The 27,456-nt window shown below is 49.9% G+C and overlaps 1 protein-coding gene across 1 annotated transcript; it reads right to left on the bottom strand.

Moving 5' to 3' along the window:
- On the bottom strand, window positions 1–27,456 carry LOC116938468 (uncharacterized). Its single transcript, XM_076055343.1, has 3 exons — window positions 27,313–27,456; window positions 10,304–10,362; window positions 1–1,004 (listed from the first exon to the last, which is right to left on the bottom strand). Exons 1-3 carry the CDS (start codon window positions 27,368–27,370, stop codon window positions 9–11), a joined length of 1,113 nt encoding a protein of 370 aa, XP_075911458.1. The 5' UTR covers window positions 27,371–27,456; the 3' UTR covers window positions 1–8.

Below are 27,456 nucleotides of genomic sequence, written 5' to 3'. Positions count from 1 at the left end.
TACTACTACTACTGATGATGATGATACTGATGATGATGATGCTCACCACCATTGTAAGTATTCTCCAGGTTCTCCTCGGCTCTCTCCCTCTCCTCCTCCTCCTCCTCCTCGTCACCGTCCACCTCGTCCGCTCCACCTCTTCTCGACGAGGTGGACGTCTTCGACGAGGGGGACAACTCCTTCACCTCCTCATGCCTCAACTCCTTCACCTCCTCATGCTTCAACTCCTTCACCTCCTCGTTCTTCAGCTCCTCGTTCTTTAGCTCCTTCAGCTCCTCATTCTCCACCTCCTCATTCTTCAACTCATTCGCCCCCTCGTTCTTTAGCTCCTCCAGCTCCTTCAACTCCTTCACCTCCTCGTTTTTCAGCTCCTTCAAATTCTTCACCTCCTCATTCCGCAACTCCTTCACCTCTTTGTCAACATTCACCTCCTCATTCCGAAACTCCTTCACCTCCTCATTCTTCAGCTCCTTCAGCTCCTTCAGCTCCTTCACATCCTCACTCTTCAACTCCTTCACCTCCTCATCCTTCAACTCCTTCACCTCCTCATCCTTCAACTCCTTCACCTCTTCATCCTGATCGCGTTTCTCACGGAGCGGCCCGCCGGCTCCGACTGTCTCCACCTCCTCCACCTCCTCCACCTCCTTCAACTCCTTCACCTCCTCATTCTTCACCTCCTTCACCTCCTTCACCTCCTCCAACTCCTTCACCTCCTCATTCTTCAACTCCTTCACCTCCTCCAACTCCTTCACCTCCTCATTCTTCACCTCCTTCACCTCCTCCACCTCCTTCACCTCCTCATTCTTCACCTCCTTCACCTGCTCCAACTCCTTCACCTCCTCATTCTTCACCTCCTTCACCTCCTTCACCTCCTCATTCTTCACCTCCTCATTCTTCAACTCCTTCACCTCCTTCAACTCGTTCACCTCCTCATTATTCAACTCCTTCAACTCCTTCACCTCCTTCACCTCCTTCCCCTCCTCATTATTCACCTCCGTCACCTCCTTCACACAGAGACACAGAGACACAGAGACACAGAGAGACACACAGAGACACACACAGAGACTCACAGACACACAGAGACACACAGACACACACAGAGACTCACAGACACACAGAGACTCACAGAGACACACACAGAGACACAGAGACACAGAGAGACACACAGAGACACAGAGACACACAGACAGAGACACACAGAGACACAGAGACACGGAGAGACACACAGAGACACACAGAGAGAGACACACACAGAGACACACAGACAGAGACACACAGAGACTCACAGAGACACACACAGAGACACAGAGACACAGAGAGACTCACAGAGACACAGAGACACACAGAGACACACAGAGACACACACAGAGACACACAGAGACACACACAGAGACACACACAGAGACACACACAGAGACTCACAGAGACACACAGAGACACACAGAGACACAGAGACACAGAGACTCACAGACACACAGAGACTCACAGAGACACACACAGAGACACACACAGAGACACACAGAGACACACAGACTCACACAGATACACAGAGACTCACAGACACACAGAGACTCACAGAGACACACACAGAGACACACACAGAGACACACAGAGACACACAGAGACTCACAGAGACACACAGAGACACAGAGACTCACAGACACACAGAGACACACACACAAACACATACAGAGACTCACACAGAGACACACACAGAGACACACAGAGACACACAGAGACTCACAGACACACACAGAGACACACACAGAGACACACAGAGACTCACAGAGACTCACAGACACACACAGAGACTCACAGACACACACAGAGACACACACAGAGACATACACAGAGACTTACACAGACACTCCCACAGAGACACACACAGAGACACACACAGACACACGCAGAGATACACAGAGATACACACAGAGACAAACAGAGACACACAGAGACACAGAGACACACAGAGACACGCAGAGACACACACAGACACACAGAGAGACACACAGAGACACACACAGAGACACACACAGAGACTCACAGAGACACAGAGATACACACAAAGACACGCAGAGACACAGAGACACACACAGAGACACACAGAGACACACACAGACACACAGAGAGACTCACAGAGACTTACACAGAGACACACACAGAGACACAGAGAGACACACACAGAGACACACACAGTGACTCACAGAGACTCACACAGAGACACACAGAGACTCACAGAGAGACACACAGAGACTCACACAGAGACACACAGAGACTCACACAGAGACTCACAGATACACACGCAGAGACACACACAGACTCACACAGACACACACAGACACACAGAGACTCACACAGAGACACACACAGAGACAAACAGAGACACACAGAGACTCACACAGAGACAAACAGAGACACACAGAGACACACAGAGACACACACAGAGACACAGAGACACAGAGAGACTCACAGAGACACAGAGACACACAGAGACACACAGAGACACACACAGAGACACACAGAGACACACACAGAGACACACACAGAGACTCACACAGAGACTCACACAGAGACTCACACGGAGACACACACAGAGACACACACAGAGACTCACAGAGACACACAGAGACACACAGAGACACACACAGAGACACAGAAACACAGAGACACAGAGACTCACAGACACACAGAGACTCACAGAGACACACACAGAGACACACACAGAGACACACAGAGACACACAGAGACTCACAGAGACACACAGAGACACAGAGACTCACAGACACACAGAGACACACACACAGACACATACAGAGACTCACACAGAGACACACACAGAGACACACAGAAACACACAGAGACTCACAGACACACACAGAGACACACACAGAGACACACAGAGACTCACAGAGACTCACAGACACACACAGAGACTCACAGACACACACAGAGACACACACAGAGACATACACAGAGACTTAAACAGACACTCCCACAGAGACACACACAGAGACACACACAGACACACACAGAGATACACACAGAGACAAACAGAGACACACAGAGACACACACAGTGACTCACAGAGACTCACACAGAGACACACAGAGACTCACAGAGAGACACACAGAGACTCACACAGAGACACACAGAGACACACACAGAGACTCACAGAGACACACAGAGACACACAGAGACACAGAGACACAGAGACTCACAGACACACAGAGACTCACAGAGACACACACAGAGACACACACAGAGACACACAGAGACACACAGACTCACACAGATACACAGAGACTCACAGACACACAGAGACTCACAGAGACACACACAGAGACACACACAGAGACACACAGAGACACACAGAGACTCACAGAGACACACAGAGACACAGAGACTCACAGACACACAGAGACACACACACAAACACATACAGAGACTCACACAGAGACACACACAGAGACACACAGAGACACACAGAGACTCACAGACACACACAGAGACACACACAGAGACACACAGAGACTCACAGAGACTCACAGACACACACAGAGACTCACAGACACACACAGAGACACACACAGAGACATACACAGAGACTTACACAGACACTCCCACAGAGACACACACAGAGACACACACAGACACACGCAGAGATACACAGAGATACACACAGAGACAAACAGAGACACACAGAGACACAGAGACACACAGAGACACGCAGAGACACACACAGACACACAGAGAGACACACAGAGACACACACAGAGACACACACAGAGACTCACAGAGACACAGAGATACACACAAAGACACGCAGAGACACAGAGACACACACAGAGACACACAGAGACACACACAGACACACAGAGAGACTCACAGAGACTTACACAGAGACACACACAGAGACACAGAGAGACACACACAGAGACACACACAGTGACTCACAGAGACTCACACAGAGACACACAGAGACTCACAGAGAGACACACAGAGACTCACACAGAGACACACAGAGACTCACACAGAGACTCACAGATACACACGCAGAGACACACACAGACTCACACAGACACACACAGACACACAGAGACTCACACAGAGACACACACAGAGACAAACAGAGACACACAGAGACTCACACAGAGACAAACAGAGACACACAGAGACACACAGAGACACACACAGAGACACAGAGACACAGAGAGACTCACAGAGACACAGAGACACACAGAGACACACAGAGACACACACAGAGACACACAGAGACACACACAGAGACACACACAGAGACTCACACAGAGACTCACACAGAGACTCACACGGAGACACACACAGAGACACACACAGAGACTCACAGAGACACACAGAGACACACAGAGACACACACAGAGACACAGAAACACAGAGACACAGAGACTCACAGACACACAGAGACTCACAGAGACACACACAGAGACACACACAGAGACACACAGAGACACACAGAGACTCACAGAGACACACAGAGACACAGAGACTCACAGACACACAGAGACACACACACAGACACATACAGAGACTCACACAGAGACACACACAGAGACACACAGAAACACACAGAGACTCACAGACACACACAGAGACACACACAGAGACACACAGAGACTCACAGAGACTCACAGACACACACAGAGACTCACAGACACACACAGAGACACACACAGAGACATACACAGAGACTTAAACAGACACTCCCACAGAGACACACACAGAGACACACACAGACACACACAGAGATACACACAGAGACAAACAGAGACACACAGAGACACACACAGTGACTCACAGAGACTCACACAGAGACACACAGAGACTCACAGAGAGACACACAGAGACTCACACAGAGACACACAGAGACTCACACAGAGACTCACAGAGACTCACAGATACACACGCAGAGACACACACAGACTCACACAGACACACACAGACACACAGAGACTCACACAGAGACACACACAGAGACAAACAGAGACACACAGAGACTCACACAGAGACAAACAGAGACACACAGAGACACAGAGACACACAGAGACACGCAGAGACACACACAGACACACAGAGAGACACACAGAGACACCGCCAGAGACACACACAGAGACTCACAGAGACACAGAGACACACACAAAGACACGCAGAGACACACAGAGAAACACACAGAGACACACAGAGACACACACAGACACACACAGAGACTCACAGAGCCTTACACAGAGACACACACAGTGACTCACAGAGACTCACACAGAGACACACAGAGACTCACAGAAACTCACAGAGAGACACACAGAGACACAGAGACACACAGAGACACACAGAGACTCACACAGAGACACACACAGAGACTCACACAGAGACAGACACAGAGACTCACACAGAGACACACACAGAGACACACAGAGACTCACACAAAGACACACAGAGACTCACAGAGACACACAGAGACACACAGAGACTCACACAGAGACACACAGAGACACACACAGAGACACACACAGAGACACTCACAGACACACACACAAACACATACAGAGACTCACACAGAGACACACACAGAGACACACAGAGACACACAGAGACTCACAGACACACACAGAGACACACACAGAGACACACAGAGACTCACAGAGACTCACAGACACACACAGAGACTCACAGACACACACAGAGACACACACAGAGACATACACAGAGACTTACACAGACACTCCCACAGAGACACACACAGAGACACACACAGACACACGCAGAGATACACAGAGATACACACAGAGACAAACAGAGACACACAGAGACACAGAGACACACAGAGACACGCAGAGACACACACAGACACACAGAGAGACACACAGAGACACACACAGAGACACACACAGAGACTCACAGAGACACAGAGATACACACAAAGACACGCAGAGACACAGAGACACACACAGAGACACACAGAGACACACACAGACACACAGAGAGACTCACAGAGACTTACACAGAGACACACACAGAGACACAGAGAGACACACACAGAGACACACACAGTGACTCACAGAGACTCACACAGAGACACACAGAGACTCACAGAGAGACACACAGAGACTCACACAGAGACACACAGAGACTCACACAGAGACTCACAGATACACACGCAGAGACACACACAGACTCACACAGACACACACAGACACACAGAGACTCACACAGAGACACACACAGAGACAAACAGAGACACACAGAGACTCACACAGAGACAAACAGAGACACACAGAGACACACAGAGACACACACAGAGACACAGAGACACAGAGAGACTCACAGAGACACAGAGACACACAGAGACACACAGAGACACACACAGAGACACACAGAGACACACACAGAGACACACACAGAGACTCACACAGAGACTCACACAGAGACTCACACGGAGACACACACAGAGACACACACAGAGACTCACAGAGACACACAGAGACACACAGAGACACACACAGAGACACAGAAACACAGAGACACAGAGACTCACAGACACACAGAGACTCACAGAGACACACACAGAGACACACACAGAGACACACAGAGACACACAGAGACTCACAGAGACACACAGAGACACAGAGACTCACAGACACACAGAGACACACACACAGACACATACAGAGACTCACACAGAGACACACACAGAGACACACAGAAACACACAGAGACTCACAGACACACACAGAGACACACACAGAGACACACAGAGACTCACAGAGACTCACAGACACACACAGAGACTCACAGACACACACAGAGACACACACAGAGACATACACAGAGACTTAAACAGACACTCCCACAGAGACACACACAGAGACACACACAGACACACACAGAGATACACACAGAGACAAACAGAGACACACAGAGACACACACAGTGACTCACAGAGACTCACACAGAGACACACAGAGACTCACAGAGAGACACACAGAGACTCACACAGAGACACACAGAGACTCACACAGAGACTCACAGAGACTCACAGATACACACGCAGAGACACACACAGACTCACACAGACACACACAGACACACAGAGACTCACACAGAGACACACACAGAGACAAACAGAGACACACAGAGACTCACACAGAGACAAACAGAGACACACAGAGACACAGAGACACACAGAGACACGCAGAGACACACACAGACACACAGAGAGACACACAGAGACACCGCCAGAGACACACACAGAGACTCACAGAGACACAGAGACACACACAAAGACACGCAGAGACACACAGAGAAACACACAGAGACACACAGAGACACACACAGACACACACAGAGACTCACAGAGCCTTACACAGAGACACACACAGTGACTCACAGAGACTCACACAGAGACACACAGAGACTCACAGAAACTCACAGAGAGACACACAGAGACACAGAGACACACAGAGACACACAGAGACTCACACAGAGACACACACAGAGACTCACACAGAGACAGACACAGAGACTCACACAGAGACACACACAGAGACACACAGAGACTCACACAAAGACACACAGAGACTCACAGAGACACACAGAGACACACAGAGACTCACACAGAGACACACAGAGACACACACAGAGACACACACAGAGACACTCACAGACACACACAGAGACTCACAGAGACACACACGGAGACACACACAGAGACTCACAGAGACTCACAAAGAGACACACAGAGACACAGAGACACACAGAGACACACAGAGACACTCACAGACACACACAGAGACTCACAGAGACACACAGAGACACACAGACACACACAGAGACACACAGAGACACACACAGAGACACACAGAGACACACAGAGACTCACACAGTGGAGTAGTGTATAGTGTAGTGCATAGTGTAGTGTAGTAGTGTTGTGTAGTAGTATGTGGTAAAGTGTATAGTGTAGTGTAGTAGTGTATAATGTAGTGTATAGTGTTGTGTATAGTGTAGTGTAGTAGTGTGTGGTAAAGTGTATAGTGTAGTGCAGTAGTGTATAGTGTAGTGTATAGTGTAGTGCATAGTGTAGTAGTGTATAGTGTAGTAGTGTACAGTGTAGTGTATAGTGTAGTGTATAGTGTAGTATTGTATAGTGTAGTAGTGTATAGTGTAGTAGTGTATAGTGTAGTAGTGTATAGTGTAGTGTATAGTGTAGTGTAGTAGTGTATAGTGTAGTAGTGTATAGTGTAGTAGTATATGATGAAGTGTATAGTGTAGTGTAGTAGTGTAATAGTGTATAGTGTAGTAGTGTATGATGAAGTGTATAGTGTAGTGTAGTAGTGTATAGTGTAGTAGTGTATAGTATAGTAGTATATGGTGAAGTGTATAGTGTAGTGTAGTAGTGTTCAGTGTAGTGTATAGTGTAGTGTATAGTGTATAATGTAGTGTAGTGTATAGTGTAGTGTAGTAGTGTATGGTGAAGTAATATAGTGTAGTGTATAGTAGTGTATAGTGTATAGTAGTGTATAGTGTAGTAGGGTTTAGTGTAGTGTACAGTGTAGTGTATAGTGTACTGTATAGTGTAGTGTATAGTGTAGTGTATGGTGTAGTGCATAGTGTAGTGTAGTAGTGTATAGTGTAGTAGTGTAGTGTAGTAGTGTATAGTGTAGTGTATAATGTAGTAGTGTATAGTGTAGTAGTGTATAGTAGTGTAGTGTATAGTGTAGTAGTGTATAGTGTAGTAGTGTATAGTGTAGTGTATAGTGTAGTGTAGTAGTGTATACTGTATAGTAGTGTATAGTGTAGTGTATAGTGTAATGTATAGTGTAGTGTATAGTGTAGTGTAGTGTATAGTGTAGTGTATGGTGTAGTGTAAAGTGTAGTGTATGGTGTAGTGTATAGTGTAGTGTATAGTGTAGTGTATAGTGTAGTGTATGGTGTAGTGTATAGTGTAGTGTAGTGTATAGTGTAGTGTATGGTGTAGTGTATAGTGTAGTGTATAGTGTAGTAGTATATAGTGTAGTGTAGTGTATAGTGTGGTGTATGGTGTAGTGTATTGTGTAGTGCATAGTGTAGTAGTGTATAGTGTAGTGTATAGTGTAGTGTATAGTGTAGTGTACTGTATAGTGTGGTGTATGGTGTAGTGTATAGTGTAGTGTATAGTGTAGTGTAGTGTATAGTGTAGTGTATAGTGTAGTGTATAGTGTAGTGTATAGTGTATAGTGTAGTGTATAGTGTAGTGTATAGCGTAGTAGTGTATAGTGTAGTGTGTAGTGTAGTAGTGCATAGTGTAGTGTAAAGTGTAGTGCATAGTGTAGTGTATAGTGTAGTAGTGTATAGTGTAGTGGGTAGTGTAGTGTATAGTGTAGTGTAGTAGTGTATGGTGAAGTGTATAGTGTAGTATATAGTGTAGTGTATAGTGTATAGTGTAGTTGTGTATAGTGTAGTTGTGTATAGTGTAGTATAGTAGTGTGTAGTGTAGTGTATAGTGTAGTGGATGATGTAGTGTAGTAGTGTATAGTGTAGTGTATAGTGTAGTTTAAAGTGTAGTGTATGGTGAAGTGTATAGTGTGTAGTGTAGTGTATAGTGTAGTAGTGTATAGTGTAGTGTATAGTGTAGTGTATAGTGTAGTGAATAGTGTAGTAGTGTATAGTGTAGTGTATAGTGTAGTGTATGATGAAGTGTATAGTGTAATGCTACTCCACATGATGATTCTACTACTGATGATGATACTATTACTGATGATGATACTATTACTGATGATGATGATGATACTACTACTGATGATGATGATGATACTGATGATGATGATACTACTGCTGATGATGATACTAATACTGATGATGATGATGATGCTATTACTGATGATGATGATACTACTACTGATGATGATGATACTGATGATGATGATACTACTACTGATGATGATACTACTACTGATGATGATGATGGAACTACTGATGGTGAATCTAATACTGATGATGATGATACTACTACTGATGAAGATGATGCTACTACTGATGATGATGCTACTACTGATGATGATGATACTACTGATGATGATGATACTACTACTACTACTGATGATGATGATGATACTACTACTGATGATGATGATACTACTGATGATGATGATACTACTACTACTGATGATGATGATACTACTACTGATGATGATGCTACTACTACTGATGATGATGCTACTACTGATGATGATATTACTACTGAAGATGATGATGATGATAATACCACTACTGATGATGATGGTGATCCATTCACCTCGCCAGCGACGATCCCATTGGCTGCAGTTGCCGGGGGGATTGGCCAATCGGAGAAGCCTGCAGAGCAGAGACCACGTGACAGGCAAAGACCAAAGATCCCCCATATAGCCTTAACAGACTGTAGGGGCAAGTGCTGTTAGCGAGCACCTATGAAGGCCGGATCGGTACACGAGGGGGTGGGTGGCCAGCACCACGCCCGACCGCCTTTGTCTCCCCAGTGGTGATGTTTACTACACAGCTACACCAGGTACTCATTTGAGGCTGAGTCGACCTAGGGGAGGCCCAGGACCGGCTCAGATAATCGTCACGTGGTGGTGTTGGCCGTGAGCGGGAATCGAACCCGGGTCGCCAGGTTCATAGCGCAGCGTAGCGACTCACCCACTCACTCACCCACTCACCCACCCAGCCACTCACCCACCCACTCACCCACTCACCCACCCACCCACTCACCCACCCACTCACCCACCCACTCACCCACCCACTCACCCACCCACTCACCCACCCACTCACCCACCCACTCACCCACCCACCAACTCACTCACTCACCCACTCACTCTCTCACTCAATCACTCACCCACTCAACCACACACTCAATCACTCACTCACCCACTCACTCACTCACCCACTCACTCACTCACTCACCCACTCACTCACTCACCCACCCACTCACTCACTTACCCACTCACCCACCGACCCACTAACCCACTCACCCACCCACTCACCCACTCACCCACCCACCCACTCACCCACTCACCCACCCACCCACTCACCAACTCACTCACCCACCAACTCACTCTCTCACTCAATCACTCACCCACTCAACCACACACTCAATCACTCACACACTCACTCACCCACCCACTCACTCACTCACCCACTCACTCACTCACCCACTCACTCACTCACCCACCCACTCACTCACTTACCCACTCACCCACCGACCCACTAACCCACTCACCCACCCACTCACCCACTCACCCACCCACCCACTCACCCACTCACCCACTCACCCACCCACCCACTCACCAACCCACTCACCCACCCATTCACTCACCCACTCACTCACCCACTCACTCACCCAAACACCCACCCACTCACTCACTCAGTCACCTACACACTCACCCACTCACCAACCCACTCACCCACTCAGCCACCCACCCACCCACTCAACCACCCACCCATCGACTCACCCACCTACTCACCCACCCATTCGCCCACTCACTCGCCCACTCACTCACTCAACCACTCATTCTCCCACCCACTCACCCACCCACCCACTCACCCACTCACCCACTCACCCACTCACTCACCCACTCACCCACCCACCCACTCACCCACTCACCCACCCACTCACTCACCCACCCACCCACTCACCCACCCACTCACTCACCCACTCACCCACCCACCCACTCACTCACTCACCCACTCACCCAGCCACCCACTCACTCACCTACCCACCCACTCACTCACCCACTCACCCACCCACCCGCTCACTCGCCCACTCACAACTCACTCACCCCTCACTCACTCACTCACCCACTCACCCACTCACCCACTCACCCACTCCCTCACCCACTCACTCACTCACTCACCCACTCACCCACCCACCCACTCACTCACTCACCCATCCACTCACCCACCCACTCACCCACTCACCCACCCACTCACTCTCCCACCCACTCACCCACCCACTCACCCACCCACTCTCCCACCCACTCACCCACTCACCCACCCACTCACCCACCCACTCACTCTCTCACTCACTCACCCACTCAATCACTCACCCACTCACCCACCCAGCCACTCACCCACCCACTCACCCACTCAGTTACTTACCCACTCACAGACCCACTCACTCACACACTCACCCACACACTCACTCACTCACCCACCGACTCACTCACACACTCACCAACTCACTCACCCAATCACCCACCCACTCACCCACCTACTCACCCACCCATTCGCCCACTCACTCGCCCACTCACTCACCCACTCACTCACCCACTCACTCATCCACCCACTCACCCACCCACTCACTCACTCACCCACTCACCCACTCACCCACTCACCCACTCACCCACCCACCCACTCACTCACTCACTCACCCACTCACCCACCCACCCACTCACCCACTCATTCACCCACTCACTCACCCACCCACCCACTCACCCACCCACCCACTCACTCACCCACTCACCCACCCACCCACTCACTCACTCACTCACCCACTCACCCAGCCACCCACTCACTCACCTACCCACCCACTCACTCACCCACTCACCCACCCACTCGCTCACTCGCCCACTCACTACTCACTCACCCCTCACTCACTCATCCACCCACTCACCCACCCACTCACTCACTCACCCACTCACCCACTCACCCACTCACCCACTCACTCACTCACCCACTCACCCACCCACCCACTCACCCACTCATTCACCCACTCACTCACCCACCCACCCACTCACCCACCCACCCACTCACTCACCCACTCACCCACCCACCCACTCACTCACTCACTCACCCACTCACCCAGCCACCCACTCACTCACCTACCCACCCACTCACTCACCCACTCACTCACCCACCCGCTCACTCGCCCACTCACTACTCACTCACCCCTCACTCACTCACTCACCCACTCACCCACTCACCCACCCACCCACTCACCCACCCACTCACCCACTCACCCACCCACCCACTCACTCACCCACTCACTCACCCACTCACTCACTCACTCACCCACTCACCCACCCACCCACTCACCCACCCACTCACCCACCCACCCACTCACTCACTCAGTCACCTACACACTCACCCACTCACCAACCCACTCACCCACTCAGCCACCCACCCACTCAACCACCCACCCACTCACCCACCTACTCACCCACCCATTCGCCCACTCACTCGCCCACTCACTCACCCACTCACTCGCCCACCCACTCACCCACTCACTCACTCACCCACCCACCCACTCACTCACTCACCCACCCACCCACCCACTCACCCACCCACTCACCCACCCACAGACACACGGACAAAGCTGCCCCAGGTAGCCTGAAAAACGGATCTGAAGCGACATCTAAGAACAAATTCTCACCAAACTCGCTGGCCTCATTAAATATTCATCACAAGGGGGCATCTGATTAATTATTCATGAGGCTCAAATATCTCCTAATTATTCATGAGGCACGCCCACTATTAATTATGCATATTCCGTGACGTCACCGCGGTGTGTGTGTCTGTGCGTGTGTCTGTGTGTGTGTCTATGTGTGTGTCTGTGTGTTGAGTCTATGGGTCTCTGTGTGGTGGTGAGTCTATGGGTCTCTGTGTGGTGGTGAGTCTATGGGTCTCTGTGTAGTGGTGAGTCTATGGGTCTCTGTGTAGTGGTGAGTGGTGAGTCTATGGGTCTCTGTGTAGTGGTGAGTCTATGGGTCTCTGTGTGGTGGTGAGTCTATGGGTCTCTGTGTAGTGGTGAGTCTATGAGTCTCTGTGTAGTGGTGAGTCTATGGGTCTCTGTGTAGTGGTGAGTCTATGGGTCTCTGTGTAGTGGTGAGTCTATGGGTCTCTGTGTGGTGGTGAGTCTATGGGTCTCTGTGTAGTTGTGAGTCTATGGGTCTCTGTGTAGTGGTGAGTCTATGGGTCTCTGTGTAGTGGTGAGTGGTGAGTCTATGGGTCTCTGTGTAGTGGTGAGTCTATGGGTCTCTGTATAGTGGTGATGAGTCTATGGGTCTCTGAGTAGTGGTGGTGAGTCTATGGGTCTCTGTGTAGTGGTGAGTCTATGGGTCTCTGTGTAGTGGTGAGTCTATGGGTCTCTGTGTAGTGGTGAGTCTATGGTTCTCTGTGTGGTGGTGAGTCTATGGGTCTCTGTGTAGTGGTGAGTCTATGGGTCTCTGTGTGGTGGTGAGTCTATGGGTCTCTGTGTAGTGGTGAGTCTATGGGTCTCTGTGTAGTGGTGAGTCTATGGTTCTCTGTGTAGTGGTGAGTCTATGGGTCTCTGTGTAGTGGTGAGTATATGGGACTCTGTGTGGTGGTGAGTCTATGGGTCTCTGTGTGGTGGTGAGTCTATGGATCTCTGTGTAGTAGTGGTGAGTCTATGGGTCTCTGTGTGGTGGTGAGTCTATGGGTCTCTGTGTAGTGGTGAGTCTATGGGTCTCTGTGTAGTGGTGAGTCTATGGGTCTCTGTGTAGTGGTGAGTCTATGGGTCTCTGTGTAGTGGTGAGTCTGTGGGTCTCTGTTTAGTGGTGAGTCTTTGGGTCTCTGTGTAGTGGTGAGTCTATGGGTCTCTGTGTAGTGGTGAGTCTATGGGTCTCTGTGTAGTAGTGAGTCTATGGGTCTCTGTGTAGTGGTGAGTCTATGGGTCTCTGTGTGGTGGTGAGTCTATGGGTCTCTGTGTAGTGGTGAGTCTATGGGTCTCTGTGTAGTGGTGAGTCTATGGATCTCTGTGCAGTAGTGGTGAGTCTATGGGTCTCTGTGTAGTGGTGGTGAGTCTATGGGTCTCTGTGTAGTGGTGAGTCTATGGGTCTATGTGTAGTGGTGAGTCTATGGATCTCTGTGCAGTAGTGGTGAGTCTATGGGTCTCTGTGTAGTGGTGAGTCTATGGGTGTCTGTGTAGTGGTGGTTCTATGGGTCTCTGTGTAGTGGTGAGTCTATGGGTCTCTGTGTAGTGGTGAGTCTATGGGTCTCTGTGTAGTGGTGAGTCTATGGGTCTCTGTGTAGTGGTGGTGAGTCTATGGGTCTCTGTGTAGTGGTGAGTCTATGGGTCTCTGTGTAGTGGTGAGTCTATGGGTCTCTGTGTGTAGTGGTGAGTCTATGGGGCTCTGTGTGGTGGTGAGTCTATGGGTCTCTGTGTAGTAGTGGTGAGTCTATGGGTCTATGTGTAGTGGTGGTGAGTCTATGGGTCTCTGTGTAGTGGTGAGTCTATGGGTCTCTGTGTGTAGTGGTGAGTCTATGGGTCTCTGTGTAGTGGTGAGTCTATGGGTCTCTGTGTAGTGGTGAGTCAATGGGTCTCTGTGTAGTGGTGAGTCTATGGGTCTCTGTGTAGTGGTGAGTCTATGGGTCTCTGTGTAGTGGTGAGTCTATGGGTCTCTGTGTAGTGGTGAGTCTATGGGTCTCTGTGTGGTGGTGAGTCTATGGGTCTCTGTGTAGTGGTGAGTCTATGGGTCTCTGTGTAGTGGTGAGTCTATGGGTGTCTGTGTAGTGGTGGTGAGTCTATGGGTCTCTGTGTAGTGGTGAGTCTATGGGTCTCTGTGTAGTGGTGAGTCTATGGGTCTCTGTGTAGTGGTGAGTCTATGAGTCTCTGTGTGTAGTGGTGAGTCTATGGGTCTCTGTGTAGTGGTGAGTCTATGGGTCTCTGTGTAGTGGTGAGTCTATGGGTCTCTGTGTGGTGGTGAGTCTATGGGTCTCTGTGTAGTGGTGAGTCTATGGGTCTCTGTGTGGTGGTGAGTCTATGGGTCTCTGTGTAGTGGTGAGTCTATGGGTCTCTGTGTAGTGGTGAGTCTATGGGTCTCTGTGTAGTGGTGAGTCTATGGGTCTCTGTGTAGTGGTGAGTCTATGGGTCTCTGTGTAGTGGTGAGTCTATGGGTCTCTGTGTAGTGGTGAGTCTATGGGTCTCTGTGTGGTGGTGAGTCTATGGGTCTCTGTGTGGTGGTGAGTCTATGGGTCTCTGTGTGGTGGTGAGTCTATGGGTCTCTGTGTAGTGGTGAGTCTATGGGTCTCTGTGTAGTGGTGAGTCTCTGGGTCTCTGTGTAGTGGTGAGTCTATGGGTCTCTGTGTAGTGGTGAGTCTGTGGGTCTCTGTGTAGTGGTGAGTCTATGTGTCTCTGTGTGTAGTGGTGAGTCTATGGGTCTCTGTGTAGTGGTGAGTCTATGGGTCTCTGTGTGGTGGTGAGTCTATGGGTCTCTGTGTGGTGGTGAGTCTATGGGTCTCTGTGTAGTGGTGGTGAGTCTATGGGTCTCTGTGTAGTGGTGAGTCTATGGGTCTCTGTGTGGTGGTGAGTCTATGGGTCTCTGTGTAGTGGTGAGTCTATGGGTTTCTGTGTTTAGTGGTGAGTCTATGGGTCTCTGTGTAGTGGTGGTGAGTCTATGGGTCTCTGTGTAGTGGTGAGTCTATGGGTCTCTGTGTAATGGTGAGTCTATGGGTCTCTGTGTAGTGGTGAGTCTGTGGGTCTCTGTTTAGTGGTGAGTCTTTGGGTCTCTGTGTAGTGGTGAGTCTATGGGTCTCTGTGTAGTGGTGAGTCTATGGGTCTCTGTGTAGTAGTGAGTCTATGGGTCTCTGTGTAGTGGTGAGTCTATGGGTCTCTGTGTGGTGGTGAGTCTATGGGTCTCTGTGTAGTGGTGAGTCTATGGGTCTCTGTGTAGTGGTGAGTCTATGGATCTCTGTGCAGTAGTGGTGAGTCTATGGGTCTCTGTGTAGTGGTGGTGAGTCTATGGGTCTCTGTGTAGTGGTGAGTCTATGGGTCTATGTGTAGTGGTGAGTCTATGGATCTCTGTGCAGTAGTGGTGAGTCTATGGGTCTCTGTGTAGTGGTGAGTCTATGGGTGTCTGTGTAGTGGTGGTTCTATGGGTCTCTGTGTAGTGGTGAGTCTATGGGTCTCTGTGTAGTGGTGAGTCTATGGGTCTCTGTGTAGTGGTGAGTCTATGGGTCTCTGTGTAGTGGTGGTGAGTCTATGGGTCTCTGTGTAGTGGTGAGTCTATGGGTCTCTGTGTAGTGGTGAGTCTATGGGTCTCTGTGTGTAGTGGTGAGTCTATGGGGCTCTGTGTGGTGGTGAGTCTATGGGTCTCTGTGTAGTAGTGGTGAGTCTATGGGTCTATGTGTAGTGGTGGTGAGTCTATGGGTCTCTGTGTAGTGGTGAGTCTATGGGTCTCTGTGTGTAGTGGTGAGTCTATGGGTCTCTGTGTAGTGGTGAGTCTATGGGTCTCTGTGTAGTGGTGAGTCAATGGGTCTCTGTGTAGTGGTGAGTCTATGGGTCTCTGTGTAGTGGTGAGTCTATGGGTCTCTGTGTAGTGGTGAGTCTATGGGTCTCTGTGTAGTGGTGAGTCTATGGGTCTCTGTGTGGTGGTGAGTCTATGGGTCTCTGTGTAGTGGTGAGTCTATGGGTCTCTGTGTAGTGGTGAGTCTATGGGTGTCTGTGTAGTGGTGGTGAGTCTATGGGTCTCTGTGTAGTGGTGAGTCTATGGGTCTCTGTGTAGTGGTGAGTCTATGGGTCTCTGTGTAGTGGTGAGTCTATGAGTCTCTGTGTGTAGTGGTGAGTCTATGGGTCTCTGTGTAGTGGTGAGTCTATGGGTCTCTGTGTAGTGGTGAGTCTATGGGTCTCTGTGTGGTGGTGAGTCTATGGGTCTCTGTGTAGTGGTGAGTCTATGGGTCTCTGTGTGGTGGTGAGTCTATGGGTCTCTGTGTAGTGGTGAGTCTATGGGTCTCTGTGTAGTGGTGAGTCTATGGGTCTCTGTGTAGTGGTGAGTCTATGGGTCTCTGTGTAGTGGTGAGTCTATGGGTCTCTGTGTAGTGGTGAGTCTATGGGTCTCTGTGTAGTGGTGAGTCTATGGGTCTCTGTGTGGTGGTGAGTCTATGGGTCTCTGTGTGGTGGTGAGTCTATGGGTCTCTGTGTGGTGGTGAGTCTATGGGTCTCTGTGTAGTGGTGAGTCTATGGGTCTCTGTGTAGTGGTGAGTCTCTGGGTCTCTGTGTAGTGGTGAGTCTATGGGTCTCTGTGTAGTGGTGAGTCTGTGGGTCTCTGTGTAGTGGTGAGTCTATGTGTCTCTGTGTGTAGTGGTGAGTCTATGGGTCTCTGTGTAGTGGTGAGTCTATGGGTCTCTGTGTGGTGGTGAGTCTATGGGTCTCTGTGTGGTGGTGAGTCTATGGGTCTCTGTGTAGTGGTGGTGAGTCTATGGGTCTCTGTGTAGTGGTGAGTCTATGGGTCTCTGTGTGGTGGTGAGTCTATGGGTCTCTGTGTAGTGGTGAGTCTATGGGTTTCTGTGTGTAGTGGTGAGTCTATGGGTCTCTGTGTAGTGGTGGTGAGTCTATGGGTCTCTGTGTAGTGGTGAGTCTATGGGTCTCTGTGTAATGGTGAGTCTATGGGTCTCTGTGTAGTGGTGAGTCTATGGGTCTCTGTGTAGTGGTGAGTCTATGGGTCTCTGTATAGTGGTGAGTCTATGGGTCTCTGTGTAGTGGTGAGTCTATGGGTCTCTGTGTAGTGGTGAGTCTATGGGTCTCTGTGTAGTGGTGAGTCTATGGGTCTCTGTGTAGTGGTGAGTGGTGAGTCTATGGGTCTCTGTGTAGTGGTGAGTCTATGGGTCTCTGTGTGGTGGTGAGTCTATGGGTCTCTGTGTAGTGGTGAGTCTATGAGTCTCTGTGTAGTGGTGAGTCTATGGGTCTCTGTGTAGTGGTGAGTCTATGGGTCTCTGTGTAGTGGTGAGTCTATGGGTCTCTGTGTGGTGGTGAGTCTATGGGTCTCTGTGTAGTTGTGAGTCTATGGGTCTCTGTGTAGTGGTGAGTCTATGGGTCTCTGTGTAGTGGTGAGTGGTGAGTCTATGGGTCTCTGTGTAGTGGTGAGTCTATGGGTCTCTGTATAGTGGTGATGAGTCTATGGGTCTCTGAGTAGTGGTGGTGAGTCTATGGGTCTCTGTGTAGTGGTGAGTCTATGGGTCTCTGTGTAGTGGTGAGTCTATGGGTCTCTGTGTAGTGGTGAGTCTATGGTTCTCTGTGTGGTGGTGAGTCTATGGGTCTCTGTGTAGTGGTGAGTCTATGGGTCTCTGTGTGGTGGTGAGTCTATGGGTCTCTGTGTAGTGGTGAGTCTATGGGTCTCTGTGTAGTGGTGAGTCTATGGTTCTCTGTGTAGTGGTGAGTCTATGGGTCTCTGTGTAGTGGTGAGTATATGGGACTCTGTGTGGTGGTGAGTCTATGGGTCTCTGTGTGGTGGTGAGTCTATGGATCTCTGTGTAGTAGTGGTGAGTCTATGGGTCTCTGTGTGGTGGTGAGTCTATGGGTCTCTGTGTAGTGGTGAGTCTATGGGTCTCTGTGTAGTGGTGAGTCTATGGGTCTCTGTGTAGTGGTGAGTCTATGGGTCTCTGTGTAGTGGTGAGTCTGTGGGTCTCTGTTTAGTGGTGAGTCTTTGGGTCTCTGTGTAGTGGTGAGTCTATGGGTCTCTGTGTAGTGGTGAGTCTATGGGTCTCTGTGTAGTAGTGAGTCTATGGGTCTCTGTGTAGTGGTGAGTCTATGGGTCTCTGTGTGGTGGTGAGTCTATGGGTCTCTGTGTAGTGGTGAGTCTATGGGTCTCTGTGTAGTGGTGAGTCTATGGATCTCTGTGCAGTAGTGGTGAGTCTATGGGTCTCTGTGTAGTGGTGGTGAGTCTATGGGTCTCTGTGTAGTGGTGAGTCTATGGGTCTATGTGTAGTGGTGAGTCTATGGATCTCTGTGCAGTAGTGGTGAGTCTATGGGTCTCTGTGTAGTGGTGAGTCTATGGGTGTCTGTGTAGTGGTGGTTCTATGGGTCTCTGTGTAGTGGTGAGTCTATGGGTCTCTGTGTAGTGGTGAGTCTATGGGTCTCTGTGTAGTGGTGAGTCTATGGGTCTCTGTGTAGTGGTGGTGAGTCTATGGGTCTCTGTGTAGTGGTGAGTCTATGGGTCTCTGTGTAGTGGTGAGTCTATGGGTCTCTGTGTGTAGTGGTGAGTCTATGGGGCTCTGTGTGGTGGTGAGTCTATGGGTCTCTGTGTAGTAGTGGTGAGTCTATGGGTCTATGTGTAGTGGTGGTGAGTCTATGGGTCTCTGTGTAGTGGTGAGTCTATGGGTCTCTGTGTGTAGTGGTGAGTCTATGGGTCTCTGTGTAGTGGTGAGTCTATGGGTCTCTGTGTAGTGGTGAGTCAATGGGTCTCTGTGTAGTGGTGAGTCTATGGGTCTCTGTGTAGTGGTGAGTCTATGGGTCTCTGTGTAGTGGTGAGTCTATGGGTCTCTGTGTAGTGGTGAGTCTATGGGTCTCTGTGTGGTGGTGAGTCTATGGGTCTCTGTGTAGTGGTGAGTCTATGGGTCTCTGTGTAGTGGTGAGTCTATGGGTGTCTGTGTAGTGGTGGTGAGTCTATGGGTCTCTGTGTAGTGGTGAGTCTATGGGTCTCTGTGTAGTGGTGAGTCTATGGGTCTCTGTGTAGTGGTGAGTCTATGAGTCTCTGTGTGTAGTGGTGAGTCTATGGGTCTCTGTGTAGTGGTGAGTCTATGGGTCTCTGTGTAGTGGTGAGTCTATGGGTCTCTGTGTGGTGGTGAGTCTATGGGTCTCTGTGTAGTGGTGAGTCTATGGGTCTCTGTGTGGTGGTGAGTCTATGGGTCTCTGTGTAGTGGTGAGTCTATGGGTCTCTGTGTAGTGGTGAGTCTATGGGTCTCTGTGTAGTGGTGAGTCTATGGGTCTCTGTGTAGTGGTGAGTCTATGGGTCTCTGTGTAGTGGTGAGTCTATGGGTCTCTGTGTAGTGGTGAGTCTATGGGTCTCTGTGTGGTGGTGAGTCTATGGGTCTCTGTGTGGTGGTGAGTCTATGGGTCTCTGTGTGGTGGTGAGTCTATGGGTCTCTGTGTAGTGGTGAGTCTATGGGTCTCTGTGTAGTGGTGAGTCTCTGGGTCTCTGTGTAGTGGTGAGTCTATGGGTCTCTGTGTAGTGGTGAGTCTGTGGGTCTCTGTGTAGTGGTGAGTCTATGTGTCTCTGTGTGTAGTGGTGAGTCTATGGGTCTCTGTGTAGTGGTGAGTCTATGGGTCTCTGTGTGGTGGTGAGTCTATGGGTCTCTGTGTGGTGGTGAGTCTATGGGTCTCTGTGTAGTGGTGGTGAGTCTATGGGTCTCTGTGTAGTGGTGAGTCTATGGGTCTCTGTGTGGTGGTGAGTCTATGGGTCTCTGTGTAGTGGTGAGTCTATGGGTTTCTGTGTGTAGTGGTGAGTCTATGGGTCTCTGTGTAGTGGTGGTGAGTCTATGGGTCTCTGTGTAGTGGTGAGTCTATGGGTCTCTGTGTAATGGTGAGTCTATGGGTCTCTGTGTAGTGGTGAGTCTATGGGTCTCTGTGTAGTGGTGAGTCTATGGGTCTCTGTATAGTGGTGAGTCTATGGGTCTCTGTGTAGTGGTGAGTCTATGGGTCTCTGTGTAGTGGTGAGTCTGTGGGTCTCTGTGTAGTGGTGAGTCTATGGGTCTCTGTGTAGTGGTGAGTCTGTGGGTCTCTGTATAGTGGTGAGTCTATGGGTCTCTGTATAGTGGTGAGTCTATGGGTCTCTGTGTAGTGGTGAGTCTATGGGTCTCTGTGTGTAGTGGTGAGTCTATGGGTCTCTGTGTAGTGGTGAGTCTATGGGTCTCTGTGTAGTGGTGAGTCTATGGGTCTCTGTGTAGTGGTGGTGAGTCTATGGGTCTCTGTGTGTAGTGGTGAGTCTATGGGTCTCTGTGTGTAGTGGTGAGTCTATGAGTCTCTGTGTAGTGGTGGTGAGTCTATGGGTCTCTGTGTAGTGGTGAGTCTATGGGTCTCTGTGTGGTGGTGAGTCTATGAGTCTCTGTGTAGTGGTGGTGAGTCTATGGGTCTCTGTGTAGTGGTGGTGAGTCTATGGGTCTCTGTGTAGTGGTGAGTCTATGGGTCTCTGTGTAGTGGTGAGTCTATGGGTCTCTGTACAGTGGTGAGTCTATGGGTTTCTGTGTAGTGGTGGTGAGTCTATGGGTCTCTGTGTAGTGGTGGTGAGTCTATGGGTCTCTGTGTAGTGGTGAGTCTATGGGTCTCTGTGTAGTGGTGAGTCTATGGGTCTCTGTGTGGTGGTGAGTCTATGGGTCTCTGTGTAGTGGTGAGTCTATGGGTCTCTGTGTAGTGGTGAGTCTATGAGTCTCTGTGTGTAGTGGTGAGTCTATGGGTCTCTGTGTAGTGGTGAGTCTATGGGTCTCTGTGTAGTAGTGGTGAGTCTATGGGTCTCTGTGTAGTGGTGAGTCTATGGGTCTCTGTGTAGTGGTGAGTCTATGGGTCTCTGTGTGGTGGTGAGTCTATGGGTGTCTATGTGTAGTGGTGAGTCTATGGGTCTCTGTGTAGTGGTGAGTCTATGGGTCTCTGTGTAGTGGTGAGTCTATGGGTATCTGTGTAGTGGTGAGTCTATGGGTCTCTGTGTAGTGGTGAGTCTATGTGTCTCTGTGTAGTGGTGAGTCTATGGGTCTCTGTGTAGTGGTGAGTCTATGGGTCTCTGTGTAGTGGTGAGTCTATGGGTCTCTGTGTAGTGGTGAGTCTATGGGTCTCTGTGTAGTGGTGAGTCTATGGGTCTCTGTGTAGTGGTGAGTCTATGGGTGTCTATGTGGTGAGTCTATGGGTCTCTGTGTGGTGGTGAGTCTATGGGTCTCTGTGTAGTGGTGAGTCTATGAGTCTCTGTGTAGTGGTGAGTCTATGGGTCTCTGTGTAGTGGTGAGTCTATGGGTCTCTGTGTAGCGGTGAGTCTATGGGTGTATCTGTGTAGTGGTGAGTCTATGGGTGTCTATGTGTGGTGGTGAGTCTATGGGTCTCTGTGTAGTGGTGGTGAGTCTATGGGTCTCTGTGTAGTGGTGACTCTATGGGTCTCTGTGTGGTGGTGAGTCTATGGGTCTCTGTGTAGTGGTGGTGAGTCTATGGGTCTCTGTGTGTAGTGGTGAGTCTATGGGTCTCTGTGTGTAGTGGTGAGTCTATGAGTCTCTGTGTAGTGGTGGTGAGTCTATGGGTCTCTGTGTAGTGGTGAGTCTATGGGTCTCTGTGTGTAGTGGTGAGTCTATGGGTCTCTGTGTGGTGGTGAGTCTATGGGTCTCTGTGTAGTGGTGAGTCTATGGGTCTCTGTGTGGTGGTGAGTCTATGGGTCTCTGTGTAGTGGTGAGTCTGTGGGTCTCTGTGTAGTGGTGAGTCTATGGATCTCTGTGCAGTAGTGGTGAGTCTATGGGTCTCTGTGTAGTGGTGAGTCTATGGGTCTCTGTGTAGTGGTGAGTCTATGGGTCTCTGTGTAGTGGTGAGTCTATGGGTCTCTGTGTAGTGGTGAGTCTATGTGTCTCTGTGTGTAGTGGTGAGTCTATGGGTCTCTGTGTAGTGGTGAGTCTATGGGTCTCTGTGTGGTGGTGAGTCTATGAGTCTCTGTGTGTAGTGGTGAGTCTATGAGTCTCTGTGTAGTGGTGAGTCTATGGGTGTCTATGTGGTGAGTCTATGGGTCTCTGTGTGGTGGTGAGTCTATGGGTCTCTGTGTGTAGTGGTGAGTCTATGGGTCTCTGTGTGTAGTGGTGAGTCTATGGGTCTCTGTGTAGTGGTGGTGAGTCTATGGGTCTCTGTGTGTAGTGGTGAGTTTATGGGTCTCTGTGTAGTGGTGGTGAGTCTATGGGTCTCTGTGTAGTGGTGAGTCTATGGGTCTCTGTGTAGTGGTGGTGAGTCTATGGGTCTCTGTGTAGTGGTGAGTCTATGGGTCTCTGTGTAGTGGTGGTGAGTCTATGAGTCTCTGTGTAGTGGTGAGTCTATGGGTCTCTGTGTAGTGGTGGTGAGTCTATGGGTCTCTGTGTGTAGTGGTGAGTCTATGGGTCTCTGTGTGTAGTGGTGAGTCTATGGGTCTCTGTGTAGTGGTGGTGAGTCTATGGGTCTCTGTGTAGTGGTGAGTCTATGGGTCTCTGTGTAGTGGTGAGTCTATGGGTCTCTGTGTAGTGGTGGTGAGTCTATGGGTCTCTGTGTGGTGGTGAGTCTATGGGTCTCTGTGTGTAGTGGTGAGTCTATGGGTCTCTGTGTAGTGGTGGTGAGTCTATGGGTCTCTATGTAGTGGTGAGTCTATGGGTCTCTGTACAGTGGTGAGTCTATGGGTCTCTGTGTAGTGGTGAGTCTATGGGTCTCTGTGTAGTGGTGAGTCTATGGGTCTCTGTGTAGTGGTGAGTCTATGGGTCTCTGTGTAGTGGTGAGTCTATGGGTCTCTGTGTGTAGTGGTGAGTCTATGGGTCTCTGTGTAGTGGTGAGTCTATGGGTCTCTGTGTAGCGGTGAGTCTATGGGTGTCTCTGTGTAGTGGTGAGTCTATGGGTTTCTATGTGTGGTGGTGAGTCTATGGGTCTCTGTGTAGTGGTGGTGAGTCTATGGGTCTCTGTGTAGTGGTGAGTCTATGGGTCTCTGTGTAGTGGTGAGTCTATGGGTCTCTGTGTAGTGGTGAGTCTATGGGTCTCTGTGTAGTGGTGAGTCTATGGGTCTCTGTGTAGTGGTGAGTCTATGGGTCTCTGTGTGTAGTGGTGAGTCTATGGGTCTCTGTGTAGTGGTGAGTCTATGGGTCTCTGTGTAGCGGTGAGTCTATGGGTGTCTCTGTGTAGTGGTGAGTCTATGGGTGTCTATGTGTGGTGGTGAGTCTATGGGTCTCTGTGTAGTGGTGGTGAGTCTATGTGTCTCTGTGTAGTGGTGAGTCTATGGGTCTCTGTGTGTAGTGGTGAGTCTATGGGTCTCTGTGTAGTGGTGAGTCTATGGGTCTCTGTGTAGTGGTGAGTCTATGGGTCTCTGTGTGTGGTGGTGAGTCTATGGGTCTCTGTGTGTGGTGGTGAGTCTATGGGTCTCTGTGTAGTGGTGGTGAGTCTATGGGTCTCTGTGTAGTGGTGAGTCTATGGGTCTCTGTGTGTAGTGGTGAGTCTATGGGTCTCTGTGTAGTGGTGGTGAGTCTATGAGTCTCTGTGTAGTGGTGAGTCTATGTGTCTCTGTGTAGTGGTGAGTCTATGGGTCTCTGTGTAGTGGTGAGTCTATGGGTCTCTGTGTACTGGTGAGTCTATGGGTCTCTGTGTAGTGGTGAGTCTATGGGTCTCTGTGTAGTGGTGAGTCTATGGGTCTCTGTGTAGTGGTGAGTCTATGGGTCTCTGTGTAGTGGTGAGTCTATGGGTCTCTGTGTAGTGGTGAGTCTATGAGTCTCTGTGTAGTGGTGGTGAGTCTATGGGTCTCTGTGTGGTGGTGAGTCTATGGGTCTCTGTGTAGTGGTGAGTCTATGGGTCTCTGTGTAGTGGTGAGTCTATGGGTCTCTGTGTAGTAGTGGTGAGTCTATGGGTCTCTGTGTAGTGGTGAGTCTATGGGTCTCTGTGTGGTGAGTCTATGGGTCTCTGTGTAGTGGTGAGTCTATGGGTCTCTGTGTAGTGGTGAGTCTATGGGTCTCTGTGTGTAGTGGTGAGTCTATGGGTCTCTGTGTAGTGGTGAGTCTATGGGTCTCTGTGTAGTGGTGAGTCTATGGGTCTCTGTGTGTAGTGGTGAGTCTATGGGTCTCTGTGTAGTGGTGAGTCTATGGGTCTCTGTGTGTAGTGGTGAGTCTATGGGTCTCTGTGTAGTGGTGAGTCTATGGGTCTCTGTGTGGTGGTGAGTCTATGGGTCTCTGTGTGTAGTGGTGAGTCTATGGGTCTCTGTGTGTAGTGGTGAGTCTATGGGTCTCTGTGTAGTGGTGAGTCTATGGGTCTCTGTGTAGTGGTGAGTCTATGGGTCTCTGTGTAGTGGTGAGTCTATGGGTCTCTGTGTAGTGGTGAGTCTATGGGTCTCTGTGTAGTGGTGGTGAGTCTATGGGTCTCTGTGTAGTGGTGGTGAGTCTATGGGTCTCTGTGTAGTGGTGAGTCTATGGGTCTCTGTGTAGTGGTGGTGAGTCTATGTGTCTCTGTGTGTAGTGGTGAGTCTATGGGTCTCTGTGTAGTGGTGGTGAGTCTATGGGTCTCTGTGTGTAGTGGTGAGTCTATGGGTCTCTGTGTGTGGTGAGTCTGTGGGTCTCTGTGTAGTGGTGAGTCTATGTGTCTCTGTGTGTAGTGGTGAGTCTATGGGTCTCTGTGTAGTGGTGAGTCTATGGGTCTCTGTGTAGTGGTGGTGAGTCTATGGGTCTCTGTGTGTAGTGGTGAGTCTATGGGTCTCTGTGTAGTGGTGAGTCTATGGGTGTCTATGTGTAGTGGTGAGTCTATGGGTCTCTGTGTAGTGGTGAGTCTATGGGTCTCTGTGTGTAGTGGTGAGTCTATGGGTCTATGTGTGGTGGTGAGTCTATGAGTCTCTGTGTAGTGGTGAGTCTATGGGTCTCTGTGTGTAGTGGTGAGTCTATGGGTCTCTGTGTAGTGGTGGTGAGTCTATGGGTCTCTGTGTGGTGGTGAGTCTATGGGTCTCTGTGTAGTGGTGAGTCTATGGGTCTCTGTGTGTAGTGGTGAGTCTATGGGTCTCTGTGTGTGGTGAGTCTGTGGGTCTCTGTGTAGTGGTGAGTCTATGTGTCTCTGTGTGTAGTGGTGAGTCTATGGGTCTCTGTGTAGTGGTGAGTCTATGGGTCTCTGTGTAGTGGTGAGTCTATGGGTCTCTGTGTGTAGTGGTGAGTCTATGAGTCTCTGTGTAGTAGTGAGTCTATGGGTCTCTGTGTAGTGGTGAGTCTATGGGTCTCTGTGTAGTGGTGAGTCTATGGGTCTCTGTGTGTAGTGGTGAGTCTATGGGTCTCTGTGTAGTGGTGGTGAGTCTATGTGTCTCTGTGTAGTGGTGAGTCTATGTGTCTCTGTGTAGTGGTGAGTCTATGGGTCTCTGTGTAGTGGTGAGTCTATGGGTCTCTGTGTAGTGGTGAGTCTATGGGTCTCTGTGTAGTGGTGAGTCTATGGGTCTCTGTGTGGTGGTGAGTCTATGGGTCTCTGTGTAGTGGTGGTGAGTCTATGGGTCTCTGTGTAGTGGTGAGTCTATGGGTCTCTGTGTAGTGGTGGTGAGTCTATGGGTGTCTGTGTAGTGGTGAGTCTATGGGTCTCTGTGTGTAGTGGTGAGTCTATGGGTCTCTGTGTGTAGTGGTGAGTCTATGGGTCTCTGTGTGTAGTGGTGAGTCTATGGGTCTCTGTGTAGTGGTGGTGAGTCTATGGGTGTCTGTGTAGTGGTGAGTCTATGGGTCTCTGTGTGTAGTGGTGAGTCTATGGGTCTCTGTGTGTAGTGGTGAGTCTATGGGTCTCTGTGTAGTGGTGAGTCTATGGGTCTCTGTGTAGTGGTGAGTCTATGTCTCTCTGTGTAGTGGTGAGTCTATGGGTCTCTGTGTGTAGTGGTGAGTGATGATTATTTGACTCACCTCTGGACGTGACACTGCACACCACCAGACCGACTATCACCATCTTCAGAGAAGCCATTTCGCTCACGAAATCCGATATTCCCCGAAGCTCTTTGCTTGCTAGCGCTGTGCGGAATGGCAAAGGTCCCCCAGGTAGCCTCTAGC

Source organism: Petromyzon marinus, chromosome 71 (genome assembly GCF_048934315.1).
Source record: "Petromyzon marinus isolate PM22_M1 ecotype Great Lakes invasive population chromosome 71, UKy_Petmar_22M1.pri1.0, whole genome shotgun sequence".
Taxonomy (NCBI): Eukaryota; Metazoa; Chordata; class Hyperoartia; order Petromyzontiformes; family Petromyzontidae; genus Petromyzon; species Petromyzon marinus.
The sequence above is the reverse complement of the archived record's forward strand: the minus strand, read 5'-3'. Positions and strand labels throughout refer to the sequence as shown.

Coding starts and splice junctions, on each gene's coding strand:
- LOC116938468 (XM_076055343.1), bottom strand. CDS start 27,370: ATGGCTTCTCTGAAGATGGTGATAGTCGGTCTGGTGGTGTGCAGTGTC. Junction 10,363..27,312: donor GTGCAGTGTCACGTCCAGAG/GTGAGTCAAATA, acceptor TCTGCTCTGCAG/GCTTCTCCGATTGGCCAATC. Junction 1,005..10,303: donor ATGGGATCGTCGCTGGCGAG/GTGAATGGATCA, acceptor CTCTGTGTGAAG/GAGGTGACGGAGGTGAATAA.